Source organism: Arachis ipaensis, chromosome B6, assembly GCF_059453495.1.
Source record: "Arachis ipaensis isolate K30076 ecotype BB chromosome B6, ASM5945349v1, whole genome shotgun sequence".
Classification (NCBI taxonomy): domain Eukaryota; kingdom Viridiplantae; phylum Streptophyta; class Magnoliopsida; order Fabales; family Fabaceae; genus Arachis; species Arachis ipaensis.
The window spans coordinates 3,041,988-3,055,783 of NC_142441.1; the positions used below are offsets into that span (position 1 = coordinate 3,041,988).

The 13,796-nt window shown below is 29.7% G+C and overlaps 1 protein-coding gene across 1 annotated transcript; it reads left to right on the top strand.

The window, feature by feature from the left end:
• The first annotated feature begins 6,286 nt into the window (after positions 1-6,286).
• Positions 6,287-11,044, top strand: LOC107646241 (hyperosmolality-gated Ca2+ permeable channel 1.7). The gene is made up of 11 exons (XM_016350440.3): positions 6,287-6,638; positions 7,015-7,170; positions 7,284-7,419; positions 7,700-7,801; positions 7,928-8,047; positions 8,218-8,298; positions 8,728-9,068; positions 9,398-9,643; positions 9,761-10,085; positions 10,253-10,486; positions 10,662-11,044. The coding sequence occupies exons 1-11, from the start codon at positions 6,325-6,327 to the stop codon at positions 10,869-10,871; spliced, it is 2,265 nt and encodes a 754-aa protein (XP_016205926.1). The 5' UTR covers positions 6,287-6,324; the 3' UTR covers positions 10,872-11,044.
• The last annotated feature ends 2,752 nt before the right edge of the window (positions 11,045-13,796 follow it).

Consider the following 13,796-nt stretch of genomic DNA (forward strand, 5'->3'; position numbering starts at 1 on the left):
AAATGAAACAATTGAGCACAAGCATCGACATATCACTGAAATTGGTCTTGCTCTCTTAGTCACTGCCTCACTACCTCTTGAATATTGAGAAGACTTATTCCTCACAACAACTTTTCTTATCAACCGCCTACCTTCTTCTGCTCTTCAACCACAAGTTTCCATATGAATTTTTTTCATGGAATCAAACCAAATTACTCTATACTTCAAGATCTTTAGTTGAGCTTGCTATCCAAATCTTAGACCATATAATAAACACAAACTTGACTACCGATCTGAGAAATGTATTTTTCTTGGGTATGCACCCCAATACAAAGGATTCAGGTGCCTATCTCCTAATGGCAAAATATACATTGCAAGGAATGTTTTTTTGACGAAGGTTCTTTCTCTTATCCAATTCTTTTTTCACAAAAACTTGGTTCTCTTTTTTCACTGTCAACTACTATTTAACACCATCTTTTTTGACAAAACGAACTCCAAAAAATGCTAATTACAAATAAATTCTCAAAAGATTTAAAAATATAACAAAAAATTAAATATTAAATATATATTATAAAAGATAACTTTAAAGATCAAATTTTGATATAAATTTTTGCAATTATTATTAGAAAAATAAAATTCTTTCATCTTTAAAATTTCTTAAATGTTTGTCAAGTAATTTTTTTAAAAAAATTTATTCTAAATGACCATATTTTTTTGAAAAATAAAATAAAAATTTAGAGATTAAATTTTATTTCAAATTTTTTTGTGTACCTTCTGATTTATTTAAATGTTGCCACAAAATTTAAACCTAATGGATAAGTCATTTGCTAAATATAAATATTTTTTTATTACTTATAAAAATTATAATATTTATTAGTTTTTTTGTCGTTGTTATGATATGATTCATAAATTTAAAAGATTCAAGTTTAAAATAATAAGATATAATTTACATTTGAATTGAGATTCAAATTTGAAATCAGTAACAAATCTCATACTATATATGTATGCCAAGAGTAGAGGAATAATACAAATAACATATAAGTGTTTTATTTCTTTACCTCTACACACATAAATGTATGTGAACCTAATTCTTAGAGTAGAATTTGATGGTATGCAAAGAGTTGCAAGAGGTTTCTCAATTTAGATCAGATGTCCATTGGTCAAGGAGTTGACAGCAAAGGATGGTTTCGGTGTGGATACGCATAGCACCTTTGTACTATCGAAGGAGAAAATAAAGTTTTTACTAAAGCATCCAAAGGTATTTAGATTTGATTTATATATTATTTATTCGAATAAAATTTAAGCATAAAATAGATCTTTAGGATTATTTTCTTTTTTTCTGCTACGTGTTATAAACATATAGTAATCCTACAGAAAAAATGAGAGAGTTAAGATTTGAAAGAGATGAAGGGGAATGACGAGTAATGTTGAGGGAGGATAGATTCGAAATAAAACAAAAAAATAAGAGGTGAAAAGGTCCAAAATATATGTGTGTCTACTATAGAAATTTTGTGTCTTACCTTTTTTTTTATACGAAATCTCCAGCTCAGTAGGATTAAGGATTAATCTGCCGTGGTATGGTACAAAGCTCCATTTAAGGGTTTTGTCGCTGACCAATGGGTTGTTGCATGCTAGAGGCGGCATCCGAACCCCCAACGCTTGCATAAATAGGTGTTGAAGTTTGAATCCCGCGTTGTGTCTCACTATTTTAAAAAATAATTCTGGTAGGTAGACAATGGGGATGCGAAAAATGTGAACATCGGACTATACTCCTAGGTCCAATAATTATGAAAAAACATCCCAACCTAATTTCACTTTTATCTTTCACATTCTCCATTACCTATTTTTACCTACACCAAACCCTAAACCCTATTTTCACCATAGCCTCCTCTGAAACGCTGTCAACCTTCGCCACCTTGCCCAGAACGGAGACGATGTTCCATCGCTACTCCATGCCGCACTGTTGCCTCTCTTTCACGCTGCACCGTTGCATATCCATCTCCCACGAAGCTCACGAAGTGTCGTCGCTACCTCCGCCCCTGCTTCCCACAGCAGCATCGTGCCTCTGTTCCCAACAGCTACGCGTTCTCAACGAATAAGAAGGCCGCCTATCGCCCCACTGCGCCGTGCACAGCCACACCGCCCTATTGCTCCCCTGTGATGCGCATTCTTGCCGAGGAAGAAGGCCACCCGTCGTACAGTCACACTGCGATGACTCGTCCTACTTCGTCCTCGTCTTCGTTCACCCAAATGGTATGACCCAAATAAATTTTCACATCTTAGTGAAAAGAACTATTCGCATACATAGTAAAATGAACATCTTGCGGAGCATGTGCATGCAATTTTAAGCAAATCAAGTAAAATATAAATGATATACCAAAATAAACATCAATTTTAAAATGAAAAAAAAACCATCCGCATACATAGTAAAATGAACATCCGACTTAATAAGAAACAAGTAACGAGACAGTAACTGCGAAGTACCGGAGTCGCAATACAGCAACGGCAGCAATGACATAGGATTGCAAAAGAACAATTGCGGCAAAAATAAAAAAATTCAAAGATTCAAAATTATGATTAAATCTAATTAATTTAAAATTTGATTTTTAAAATTAAAATTAATTTTTTTAATCTATTGTTTACGTTATTAAAAAAATATTATTCTTCTATATTTTTTCTTGAAAAAAAATTCAAAATATATATTTATTATGTGTAATCATGTCTTTAAAATTTATATTTCAACAACCAAACATAAACATGTATAATTATGTCTATGTATTTGAAGAACATACCTACTAACTAAATACAACTTTAAAAATGAAACACCAAAAGGAAAGGGAAAAAACACCATAAAGATATGGCAGCAAACTGAAAACATTTAGGTAAAAATCAGAATCACAGCTTTCCTCATAGCTGAAACGTTCTTCCACGAGCTTAAAATCAAATTTAGAGTAACTAATGCCTCCATAGGTTTTTAAAGCACTAATTGAGGTGATCCTATTACTAACTATATATCAATCTATAACATCGTCTAAATCCCTATTGTTACTTAAAACTACAATCATTAATTAGCCGTAATTTAAGAATAGTTTATACATACATGAGTATAGCCATGGATCTATTGAATTAAATGTGACAAGTCATACCCAATATTCTTTAATTTATGCTTTATTCTTTCTCCTTTCCACACTTTTATCTTTTTCTTATTTTTTTACTCTTTTTGTATTGGCTTTGATATTTTTAAGTGAGAAACTTTTAAAAATAGTAAAAAAAAATATTATTTTATACCATTTAAATTAAATATATTAACAGTATAAAGAATGTGTAAGACCATCTAATTAAATTTATAAGTTTAAATAAATTTTTAAATAATGAATTTAAAAATTAATTATTTTTATTAATTTGATAATACACAATTAATTATATAAAAATATTTTAAATAGATAATATATTTTATATTCTTATATAAATTTAATTTTAATATACGGTTAGTAAAATAATTTTATAGAAACTTCAAATGATATAATAATATCATATTAACAAAAATAAATTATTTTTTATATTAATTATATAAATAATTAAAAAACTAATATAATTAAATGATTATATAAAAAATTTCATATAATTAATACATCATAAGTATACTCTTATTTAACGTTTTGTAGTATATAATTGATTGTTTTGATTATTTATACCGTTTACTAAATACGATGTAAGTTAATCCAGAAGATAAAATGAGCTGTTAGGAACTTTAAAGCCGCTCTGTTGGTGAACTCATTCACCACAGTCCATAGTGTGTAATGATTATTTTCTAGAGAAGTAAATAGATAAAATTAAACAAATTAAGTAATCCTAAAAGAGATTAATACAGAGATAAAGGTGGATTCAATGAGTTTGAGAGAGGTGTAAGGTGTGCAGATAATTGTAAGGATAATAATGGATAGAATATAGTAAGATTTTATCTAACTCTAGTTCTATTCGTGAATTTGAGATTTTTATATAAACTTAATTCTATTCTACTCTATTATTAAGCTGCGCCTATTACAAAAAAAATAATATTATTATATAATTAAATAATAATTTAAAATACAACTAATTTTATATAAAAAAATATTAAATAATTAATTAATATTTTTTTATGACTAAGAATCTTTTGTATTTAACGAGAGATTCTTGTTTAATATTCATTTAAAATATATTTTTATATAAATATATAACATATAAATATATAGGGTGTGGATTGGTTGAGTAAGGTCAACTTGCACTCTACCTGATCCGCACGAAATCCCACCCATATTCTACTTTATCCGCTGTGAATTAGGTGGACAACTCTATTCGATCGATTAGATACTCACATTTAGAGTGCATATTGACATCTCTAAATAGTTGTAACATGGACCTTATGAAGCTAGTAATATATAAAAGGCATGGGTGTGAGTTCACCCAAGTGCTGCTAAAGGATTTTATACTACTCAAGGAGTATACATTGGGTGTTGGAACATTCAAAATATATGAAGGCATGGTCAGGAATGGATTTTGTAATGTCAATGATTTTGTTATTCTTGTAGGTTTGTAATGTTTGACTAGGGTTGGAAGTGAGTCGAACTAAACTAAGCTCAAGTTTGGCTCATTAACAATCGAGCCTATTTTTTAAACTCAAATTCGGCTCACCGAAAGCTTACAAGCTGATTCAAATAATAAAAATATAATTTATAATTTTATATCAATAAATTATAACTTATAACTTATATATTTTAAAAAATATTTAAAAACATCAATATTATATATAAAAAATAAATATAAAATTTTAAATAATTAAGATTATTAATATATATAAAATTATATATTACTATATGTATATATATAAATTAAAAGTATATATATATATATATATATATATATATATATATATATATATATATATATATATATATATATATATATATATATAATCGAGCCAGTTCATGAGCTAATGAACTGAGTTTATCCAAATTTAAATTTGACTCATTTAATTTATGAACTCAATTTCAGGTTCAAACTTAGCTCACAATCTCACGAGTTTAACTTATCGAGCTATTAACAAGTCGAGTTTGAACGAGCTCATGAACTAACTTGACTCACTTCTAACCCAATATTTGACTTTGAAATATTTAAAACATATGGAGGTGCTACATTACATTTTATACTCTCTTTTTTGGGTCGAATTGTAACAAACAATCTGAAGAAAATAACTAAACTCTTATTATATACTATTTGTGACTAAATAAATATAAATAGATAAAAATGCAAAATGGTCAATGGAAGCATCCAAGGACTAGAGAGATACGAGAAGAGTGAATGGCGGGCAAAAGGGACAATTCACATTCCGAACCTTTTGGCGCGAACTGCATCGCTCATTCATTCCCTCGCTCTGCACCTTAATTCTATTCCCAATCCATTCTCTCAAACAACGCAAATTTAGTTACCGTTCCATTCGGAACAATTCCTTTCTCCTCTTACTCCTTTCTTCGCATTTTCTTTCTCTTTCTCTATTTGGACCCCAACGACTAAGAAAATCTATCTTCTGTGTTCTTCTACCTATTACGAATTTCACCTAACAAAGAAAACAAAAAAAAGATTCTATGTACATTTTGATTAATTACTACCAGCTGCGATCAATCAATATTCATGTTACTGCTGTGGTTTCCTTGACCTAACGGAAGCTGCCGCATTCGCTCTCAGGTTATTGATTATGTTTTTTTATGTTTAATTCTCACGGCGTTTCTAGGGAACCAAACATGATGGTGGTTACGTACTTGGAATTCATAGGCGGGTGCAGATTTCTACTCTGAATTTGTATTCTAAAAGTACGTGGACGTATTTATATTGCAAGTTAGATGTTTGTTGATTCCTAGTTTTAGAAATGCTTATGGTCATAAGAAAATAGTCAAATATATTTTCAATTTTTTTTCTTAATTTGTTCTTTTGGCTCATCAATGAACTGTTGGATGCTTGAGTATATAAAATGTGATTGATCATTGCTGCCATTATTTTTGAGCTTTGACTTTTGAAATTGGAAATAAGCTGTTGTATGAATAAAAATGTATGTATTTTATATCGGTTTTAATTTCTTATTGGGATCATTGAGTTTGGGAACTAGATATGGAAGATAACGAGTGCATGTTTAATTCAATTATTCAATGTGTATAATGTTAGAAACTTAGAATGTAGCTGAAAATTAGTATGGTATGCTAGTTAGAAAATTTTTAGGCGGGAGCCAGTTTCACTTGTAAAACAATATCATGAATCTGGATGCAGATAACGAGCTTGAAAGGAGAGGGAAAAAAATAGAAGAGGAAGAAGAAAATGGCGACTCTAGGGGATATTTGTGTTTCCGCGGCCGTCAATCTCTTGTCTGCAATTGCATTCTTGCTGGCTTTTGCAATATTACGACTTCAACCCATTAACGATAGGGTCTACTTCCCAAAATGGTATCTGAAGGGAATAAGAGGAAGCCCAACAAGTTCCAGAACAGCAGTTGGAAAATTTGTTAACCTGGACTACAGTTCCTATCTCAGGTTCTTGAATTGGATGCCTGCAGCATTGCATATGCCAGAGCCAGAACTTATAGATCATGCAGGGCTTGACTCAGCAGTGTATATTCGGATTTATCTGCTTGGGTGAGTTGTTACAAACAAGGGCCGTGTTTGGAGACGGTCTCAGGATAGAAATATAATAACATAACTCTGAGATAATAGACACAACCTCATATTTGAGTGGATGAAAAATACAAGAAAAATCTGTCTTAGGACAAAAATATTTTACTTGTCTCCTTATCCAAACAAATTTGTATTTTTCAATGTCTCTATATATTTATGTTCTTAGACAGTATTCAAATGCAACATTTTTATTTTTATTTTTTTGCAATTAGGCTCTGCTGAGACATTTAAAAGACAAAGGAATTTGGTCTTCTATTTTCTATTTTGAATCTTTATTTCTTCTTTCCCCCTTTTAATGCTTGATTCTTTTTTCTCTGTTGGGAATACTGAGATACAGGTTGAAAATATTTGCCCCAGTTGCCGTACTTGCTTTTGGGGCTTTGGTTCCCGTTAACTGGACTGGGAGAAGATTGAATGCATCAAAATCCAAGGAGTTGACATTTAGCAATATTGACAAGCTTTCGATATCAAATGTTCCAGATGGATCAAAGAGGTGAGGAGATCCTTTTAACACTGTTTTCTTGGCTCCAAGTCTGTCTCTTGTTATACAACATAGGATGGATCTTAACACTATATGCTAAGAAGTTTAGTGTCATCTCCTTGCAGGTTTTGGGTTCATATTGGTATGTCATATCTCTTCTCTTTTTGGACATGCTTTACTCTTTACAGAGAATACAAGATTATAGCAGCAATGAGATTGCGATTTTTGGCATCTGAACGTCGTCGTCCAGACCAATTTACTGTAAGTTGGTCTCATTTTCATTGTAGTACATTTTCTTGTTATAAGTAGCTTGCTGAGATGCACATATGTACATATATGTACATGTGCCTATTATACACAAATGAAGGGTATGTGGTAGTAACATAAGTCTTTCTATTTTCATGTTCTCCACAATTTTACTGTGATGCAGTGCAAGTCATTCAGCTTTTGCTTGTTATCAGTACTGTAACATTTACAGCTTGCTTAGGAAATTATCCTTATTCAGATGTTCAATGTTAATAACAGCTCTGATAATTTATAGGTCCTAGTGAGGAACGTTCCACCAGATCCTGATGAATCTGTTAGTGAGCACATTGAGCATTTTTTTTGTGTCAATCATCCTGATCACTATCTGATGCATCAGGTAATGTTGTTTATAGACAATCTTAATTATATAACTGACAATAATAATATTTATAAGAATTGGTCTGGTAATCTTGTAATTTTCTTTGATGTAACAAAACATTAATTTATTCTTAATGATTGATAGGTTGTATATAATGCAAACAAGCTTGCTGCAATAGTTGCAAAGAAAAGGGCAATGATAAACTGGCACATTTACTACGAAAACAAATATGAAAGGAATCCTTCGCAAAGGCCAGTTACTCGGGTAACTTACTGTCAATTAGTTGTTATTGTGGCTTTCTTTTTAATTAACAATTTGAATTGATGGGATCCTCTTTTGTCTTTTTGTTTTTTCATGAGAACTAAAAATAAGGTGATGTCAACTGACAATATTTTTTTTCCCCTGTTCCTCAATTTGATTTCTTATCTATATAGACAGGTATGCTCGGTATCTTCGGGAAAAAAGTGGATGCTATTAATCATTATACTTCGCTAATTGATAACTTGAGCAAACAAGTACGTACTGATTAAAAAGTGCAATGCTTTAGTCAACTTTCACCTTCCATATACTTCCTTTGAAGTTGTCAAGTTATGGTAATTATTTGTCATTGTTATTTCACTAGAAATAGCGGGTTATGATCCTAAGAGTTCTTAGAGGAAGTTCAAGTTATGGGTCTTTCACCTCATTTCCTACCCTTGTTCTGTATTCTAATTGTGCTTGGAAAGTTATAAAACTGGTTTAAGGTTAAACCAATTTCTGAACTTTCAAGTGTTTCTGAACATGCATTAATAAATTGTTACTCTTATATAGTTGTCATGGTACAAATGTTTAATATCAAAATATTCATCTTGCACCAAATTCAGTTTGCTCTTTGTTTGTGTGTCTCCTCTCCTCTTACGGTATTTTCATATGGTGATCAATATGATTGTATTCATTTCATGCAGGAAGAGGAAGAAAGACAGAAAGTTAGAAATGATCCCGATGCTATTGTTCCTGCAGCATTCGTTTCATTCAAAACCCGATGGGGAGCAGCTGTATGTGCTCAAACTCAGCAAACTAGTAATCCTACTGTTTGGCTCACAGAATGGGCTCCTGAGCCTCGAGATGTCTATTGGGATAATCTAGCCATTCCATATTTGGATCTCAATCTTCGAAAATTGCTCATGACTGTTGCTATGTTTTTCTTAACTTTCTTCTTTATGATACCAATAGCATTGGTCCAATCTCTAGCCAACATTGAGTCCATCAAGCATGTCTTTCCTTTCTTGGCGTCGTTAGTTGAGAAGTAAGTTCAATCTTACACTAGTGATATACAATTTTCTTAAATCTGAAGTGCTAATAAGTTAACATTTTCGCTTGATTCACCAACGCTTAGTATCTTTTTGTGTTGTTCTGTAAAGGGAATAATTCTTCTCATGTGAAAAATCACATAAACTAGTCATTTGCATACTCTTAACATTAACTAAAATATCGAGATCCACACTATTTCTTATCTTCATGTTTCATACTCAATAATACAATTTCACAAATAACTACATCATGCACAATTTCCGCATAAAAGGAGTCCATTTTGTTGCTAGAGTAATGGCTTTGGTTTCTTCTCATACTCTGCAGGCCATCTGTAAAGAATTTTATTCAAGGATTTCTGCCAGGGCTAACATTAAAGATATTTCTTATTTTCCTCCCTAAAATTCTCATGACAATGTCCAAAATAGAAGGTTTTACATCGCTTTCAGGTTTAGACCGGAGGTCAGCATCCAAATATTACTTATTTATTCTTGTCAATGTGTTCCTTGGAAGCGTTGTAACAGGAACCGCATTTCAGCAACTTGAACAACTTATTGATCAGCCCTCTACAGAGTAGGCCCCGAGCTTAATTAGGTTTCATAATTATATAGCTTTTACTTGGTTGCTGAACATTGTTGCAACTGAGAACTCTCATGAACATGATACTTAATAAATCTTTATCATGTGTAGGTTCACCAAAACTGTTGGCAGTACAATCCCTATGAAAGCAACATTTTTCATCACATATGTAATGATTGATGGATGGGCTGGAATTGCTGCAGAGGTCCTCAGATTAACTCCGTTAATTATGTTCCACCTGAAAAACACATTCCTGGTGAAGACAGAGCTGGACAGACAAGCTGCTATGGACCCTGGTTGCTTGGATTTTTCCATATCTGAACCTCGAATACAGTTATATTTCATGCTAGGACACGTCTATGCCCCAGTTACGCCTTTACTTCTCCCCTTCATTGTAGTATTCTTCGCCTTTTCCTACTTGGTCTTTCGGCATCAAGTAAGTTTTCAATACAATTTGTTGCAATGTTTTGTTTTATATTCAATAATGGTGTCAAGATAGAAATACTGACAAAAGTTTCATTACACATGTAAGAATAAATGTCATTTAGTTTTTGCTGTTCTTAACTGACGATTTTCTTTTTCTCTCTCTTTTGCTGTCACAAGATTATCAATGTGTATAACCAGCACTACGAGAGTGGAGCAACATTTTGGCCAGATGTCCACCGTCGAGTTCTTACCGGATTGATTATATCCCAGATTCTTTTGATGGGGTTGCTCAGTACCAGAGGCACTAACAAGATCACGCTAGTGCTTATTGGACAACCCATCTTGACATTCTGGTTCTACAGATATTGCAAAGGCCGCTTTGAATCAGCATTCATAAAGTTCCCACTAGAGGTCAGTTAACCATTTAAATAATTTCTTACACACAATTCAATAGTCCGGATAAAACCGTTTTGGAAAAAAATCCTCTAAAGGGAATTGAAAAGTAAGAAAGTAAGAAAAAAACCTCTAAAGTGAAGAGAATCGTAAAGTAATAAAATAAGGAGTTAATAATCACTATTGATGACAGGAAGCTATGGTGAAGGATACGCTTGAACGGGCTGTTGAGCCAACCTTGAACCTGAGAATATATCTTCAAGATGCTTATGTACACCCAGTTTTTAAGAGAAGTGAGTTGGAAAAACCAATGGCCGTTGATGATGAAGAAGAGAATCCTCTCATTCAAACAACTAGAGCGTCTCGTCTGAGTAGCATGCCAGAATCTGATAATGAAGCATAGTAACTGATAGTTGTTAATGTACAGTTAACATTAGATTGAATTTTTTCTTTTTTGGAAATAGAATCAACCAATTTTTATGTGGAAATTACAAGATTGCAACAAGCGACATGTCCCAAACAGATTCCTGGCTCAGGTGACACTGTTGGTCTCACTGGGTTGGAAGATGCTGTTTGTTGTACCATTTTTTTTTAACCTTTTGTTATTTAACAATTTCTTTGTAGGTATATATCATATCTTGTAATTATTGTAGATAATTTTGTGTTCAATAGACCAATACTAAAAGACATAACCCATTTGATAAAAAAAAAGCAAGCAAATCAACAAGAGGTCAGAAACAACACTCCCAAGATGAAGTTAAAGTTTTTTTTTAAACAATGAAATAAAGTTTTTATAGAGATTGTGTAAAATATCATACTACCATCTAGAGGTGGGTATACTGTCCAGCTCTATCCGTTAACTCAAATCACAACAGGCTAAATATTAACGGATCGAGTCGGGCTAGTTTGCAACATATAGGAGTTGCTTTGAGAAATGTTCGTGTTTACATCGCGTTGGTCCGCGGTTTCATGGGCCAACTCAAACTGCAAAATTTTTTGTGTCTTTTATTTTTTTTGCATTACTATTATCAAATTCATGAGTTATGATTAAAAATTAGTAAGAGAATGAGTCATAGAAGAAGGCACAAATCTTATACAGTAGTAAATTGATATTTATGTCAATTTAATGGCAAATTAAAAAAATAAATAGTAAATATTAAGTGAAAAAAAACAAGTTTTAAATGAGTTGTTAGCTTTTAGCTTATATAAATACATTTTTATTAATATTATACTTAAAGCGAGTTTAAGTGGTACGGATTGTTGATTAAATAAGTTGATCTACGGATCATAGCCGCCTTCATTACGGGTATGTCTAAAATAAACTCAACAATTATGTGCTTATTGAATGAGCCACACTCATATAGACTATTAGATTTTAATAGATAAAAATCATAGACTAATATAAAAGAAGAGCATTGATGGACTCTAATAAATATAGAATATCCTAGTACATAAATAAATATTTTAAATAGCAATAATTTAATACACAATACTTTAAATAGCAACATAATCTTTCATTCTTAAATAATTAAATATAAAATATATAAATATAAAATATATGAGTATTTTTTATTTATTAAAATTAATTATTATACAAAATTTTTTTATAATATTCAAAAATTATATTAAAATAATATTTTAAACTGTAACATAAAAATATAAAATAATTAAAATTTTATTTTATATTACTTGACAAATAATTAGATTATTATATTTAAAATTTATTAACTAACTATTTTTATTAAAGATATTATTATATAATATAATTTTTTATAAAAATATTTTAAAAATATAATTTATTTAAAATATTATGTATAATACATGAAAATATATTTTTTTATTTTTTTCAATTTTTTTTAGAAAAATAGAATAAATAATATAATTTTAAATACATACCTAAATAAAAAAGTTAATATTTTTATGTATTATATATAAATTTTTTAAATTTTACTTTTACAAATATTTTGATAAAAAATTATATGATATAATAATATATTTAATAAAGTAATTATTTAATAAATTTTAAATATAATAATCTAATTATTTGTCAAGTAATATAAAATAAATTTTAATTATTTTATATTTTTATATTGTAGGTTAAAATATCATTTTAATATTATAAAAAAAATTTACATAATAATTAATCTTAATGAATTAAAAAATATATTTTTTGTATTTATTTATTTTATATTTTTTAGAACAAAAAATTTCTACCTTTATATAGTAAAATATGTGATAATCTTCTTAATATATATATCAGGGGTGGCAAAACGGGTCGAGTCCGTCGGGCCGACCTGTCGAACCCGCTAAAAAATGTGAATTGGGCTAAGATTTGAAACCTGTCAAATTAAAAAAATTTGCCAAACTCGCAAAATTTTTATGCAAATTTTTTTTATAATATTAAAAAATATTAAAATAATATTTTAAATTGTTATACTATAACAGATTTAATATGTTTTCTAATTTCAATGTTATTATATGATTATAATTATTTAATATATAAAAAAATTACTAGATAGTATATATATTAGGGGTGGCAATGTGGGCCGGCCCGCTCCAACCCGCCTAGGCCCGCACTATAAACGGAACGGGTCGGCCCGCCCCACCAACTAAAGTGGGTATAAAATGCTAGTCCATTTGACTTTTTTTTTGAAAAATAAAATTAATTAAAATTAACTAAAAAATAATAAATTAAAAATTAAATACAAATAAAAAATAGTCAAATTATAATATAATTTTTTACTTTTTTTTAATTTTTAATTTCAATAAAATTGTTCAAAATAATATTTGTCAATAAAATTATCTTTATTTTAAAAAATAAGTCACATAATTTGAACATATATACGAAATTGTAAAATAAAATAAATAAAGTCACATAATTGGAACATATATACATAATTTGGTGAATTTTTTTTAATTTGACAGGTTTCAAATCCTAACCCGACCCACCTTTTTTAGCGGGTTCAGCAAGTCGACCTGACGAATTCGACCCATTTTACCACCCCTAATATATATATTAATAAGAAGATTATCACATATTTTACAATATAAAGGTAGAGATTTTTCGTTCTAAAAAATATAAAATAAATAAATACAAGAAATATAAGTTTTTTTATTCATTGAGATTAATTATTATACAAAATTTTTTTATAATATTAAAATGATATTTTAAACTACAACATAAAAATATAAAATAATTAAAATTATTTTATATTACTTGACAAATAATTAAATTATTATATTTAAAATTTATTAACTAATTACTTTGTTAAATATATTATTATATAATATAATTTTTTATCAAAATATTTGTAAAAATAAAATTTAT

What these genes read in the sequence shown, in the direction of transcription:
- LOC107646241 (XM_016350440.3), top strand. Translation starts at nt 6,325, where the DNA reads ATGGCGACTCTAGGGGATATTTGTGTTTCCGCGGCCGTCAATCTCTTG. An exon ending in ATTCGGATTTATCTGCTTGG is followed by an intron (nt 6,639 to 7,014) that starts GTGAGTTGTTAC and finishes ACTGAGATACAG; the next exon opens with GTTGAAAATATTTGCCCCAG. An exon ending in ACTTGGTCTTTCGGCATCAA is followed by an intron (nt 10,086 to 10,252) that starts GTAAGTTTTCAA and finishes TGCTGTCACAAG; the next exon opens with ATTATCAATGTGTATAACCA.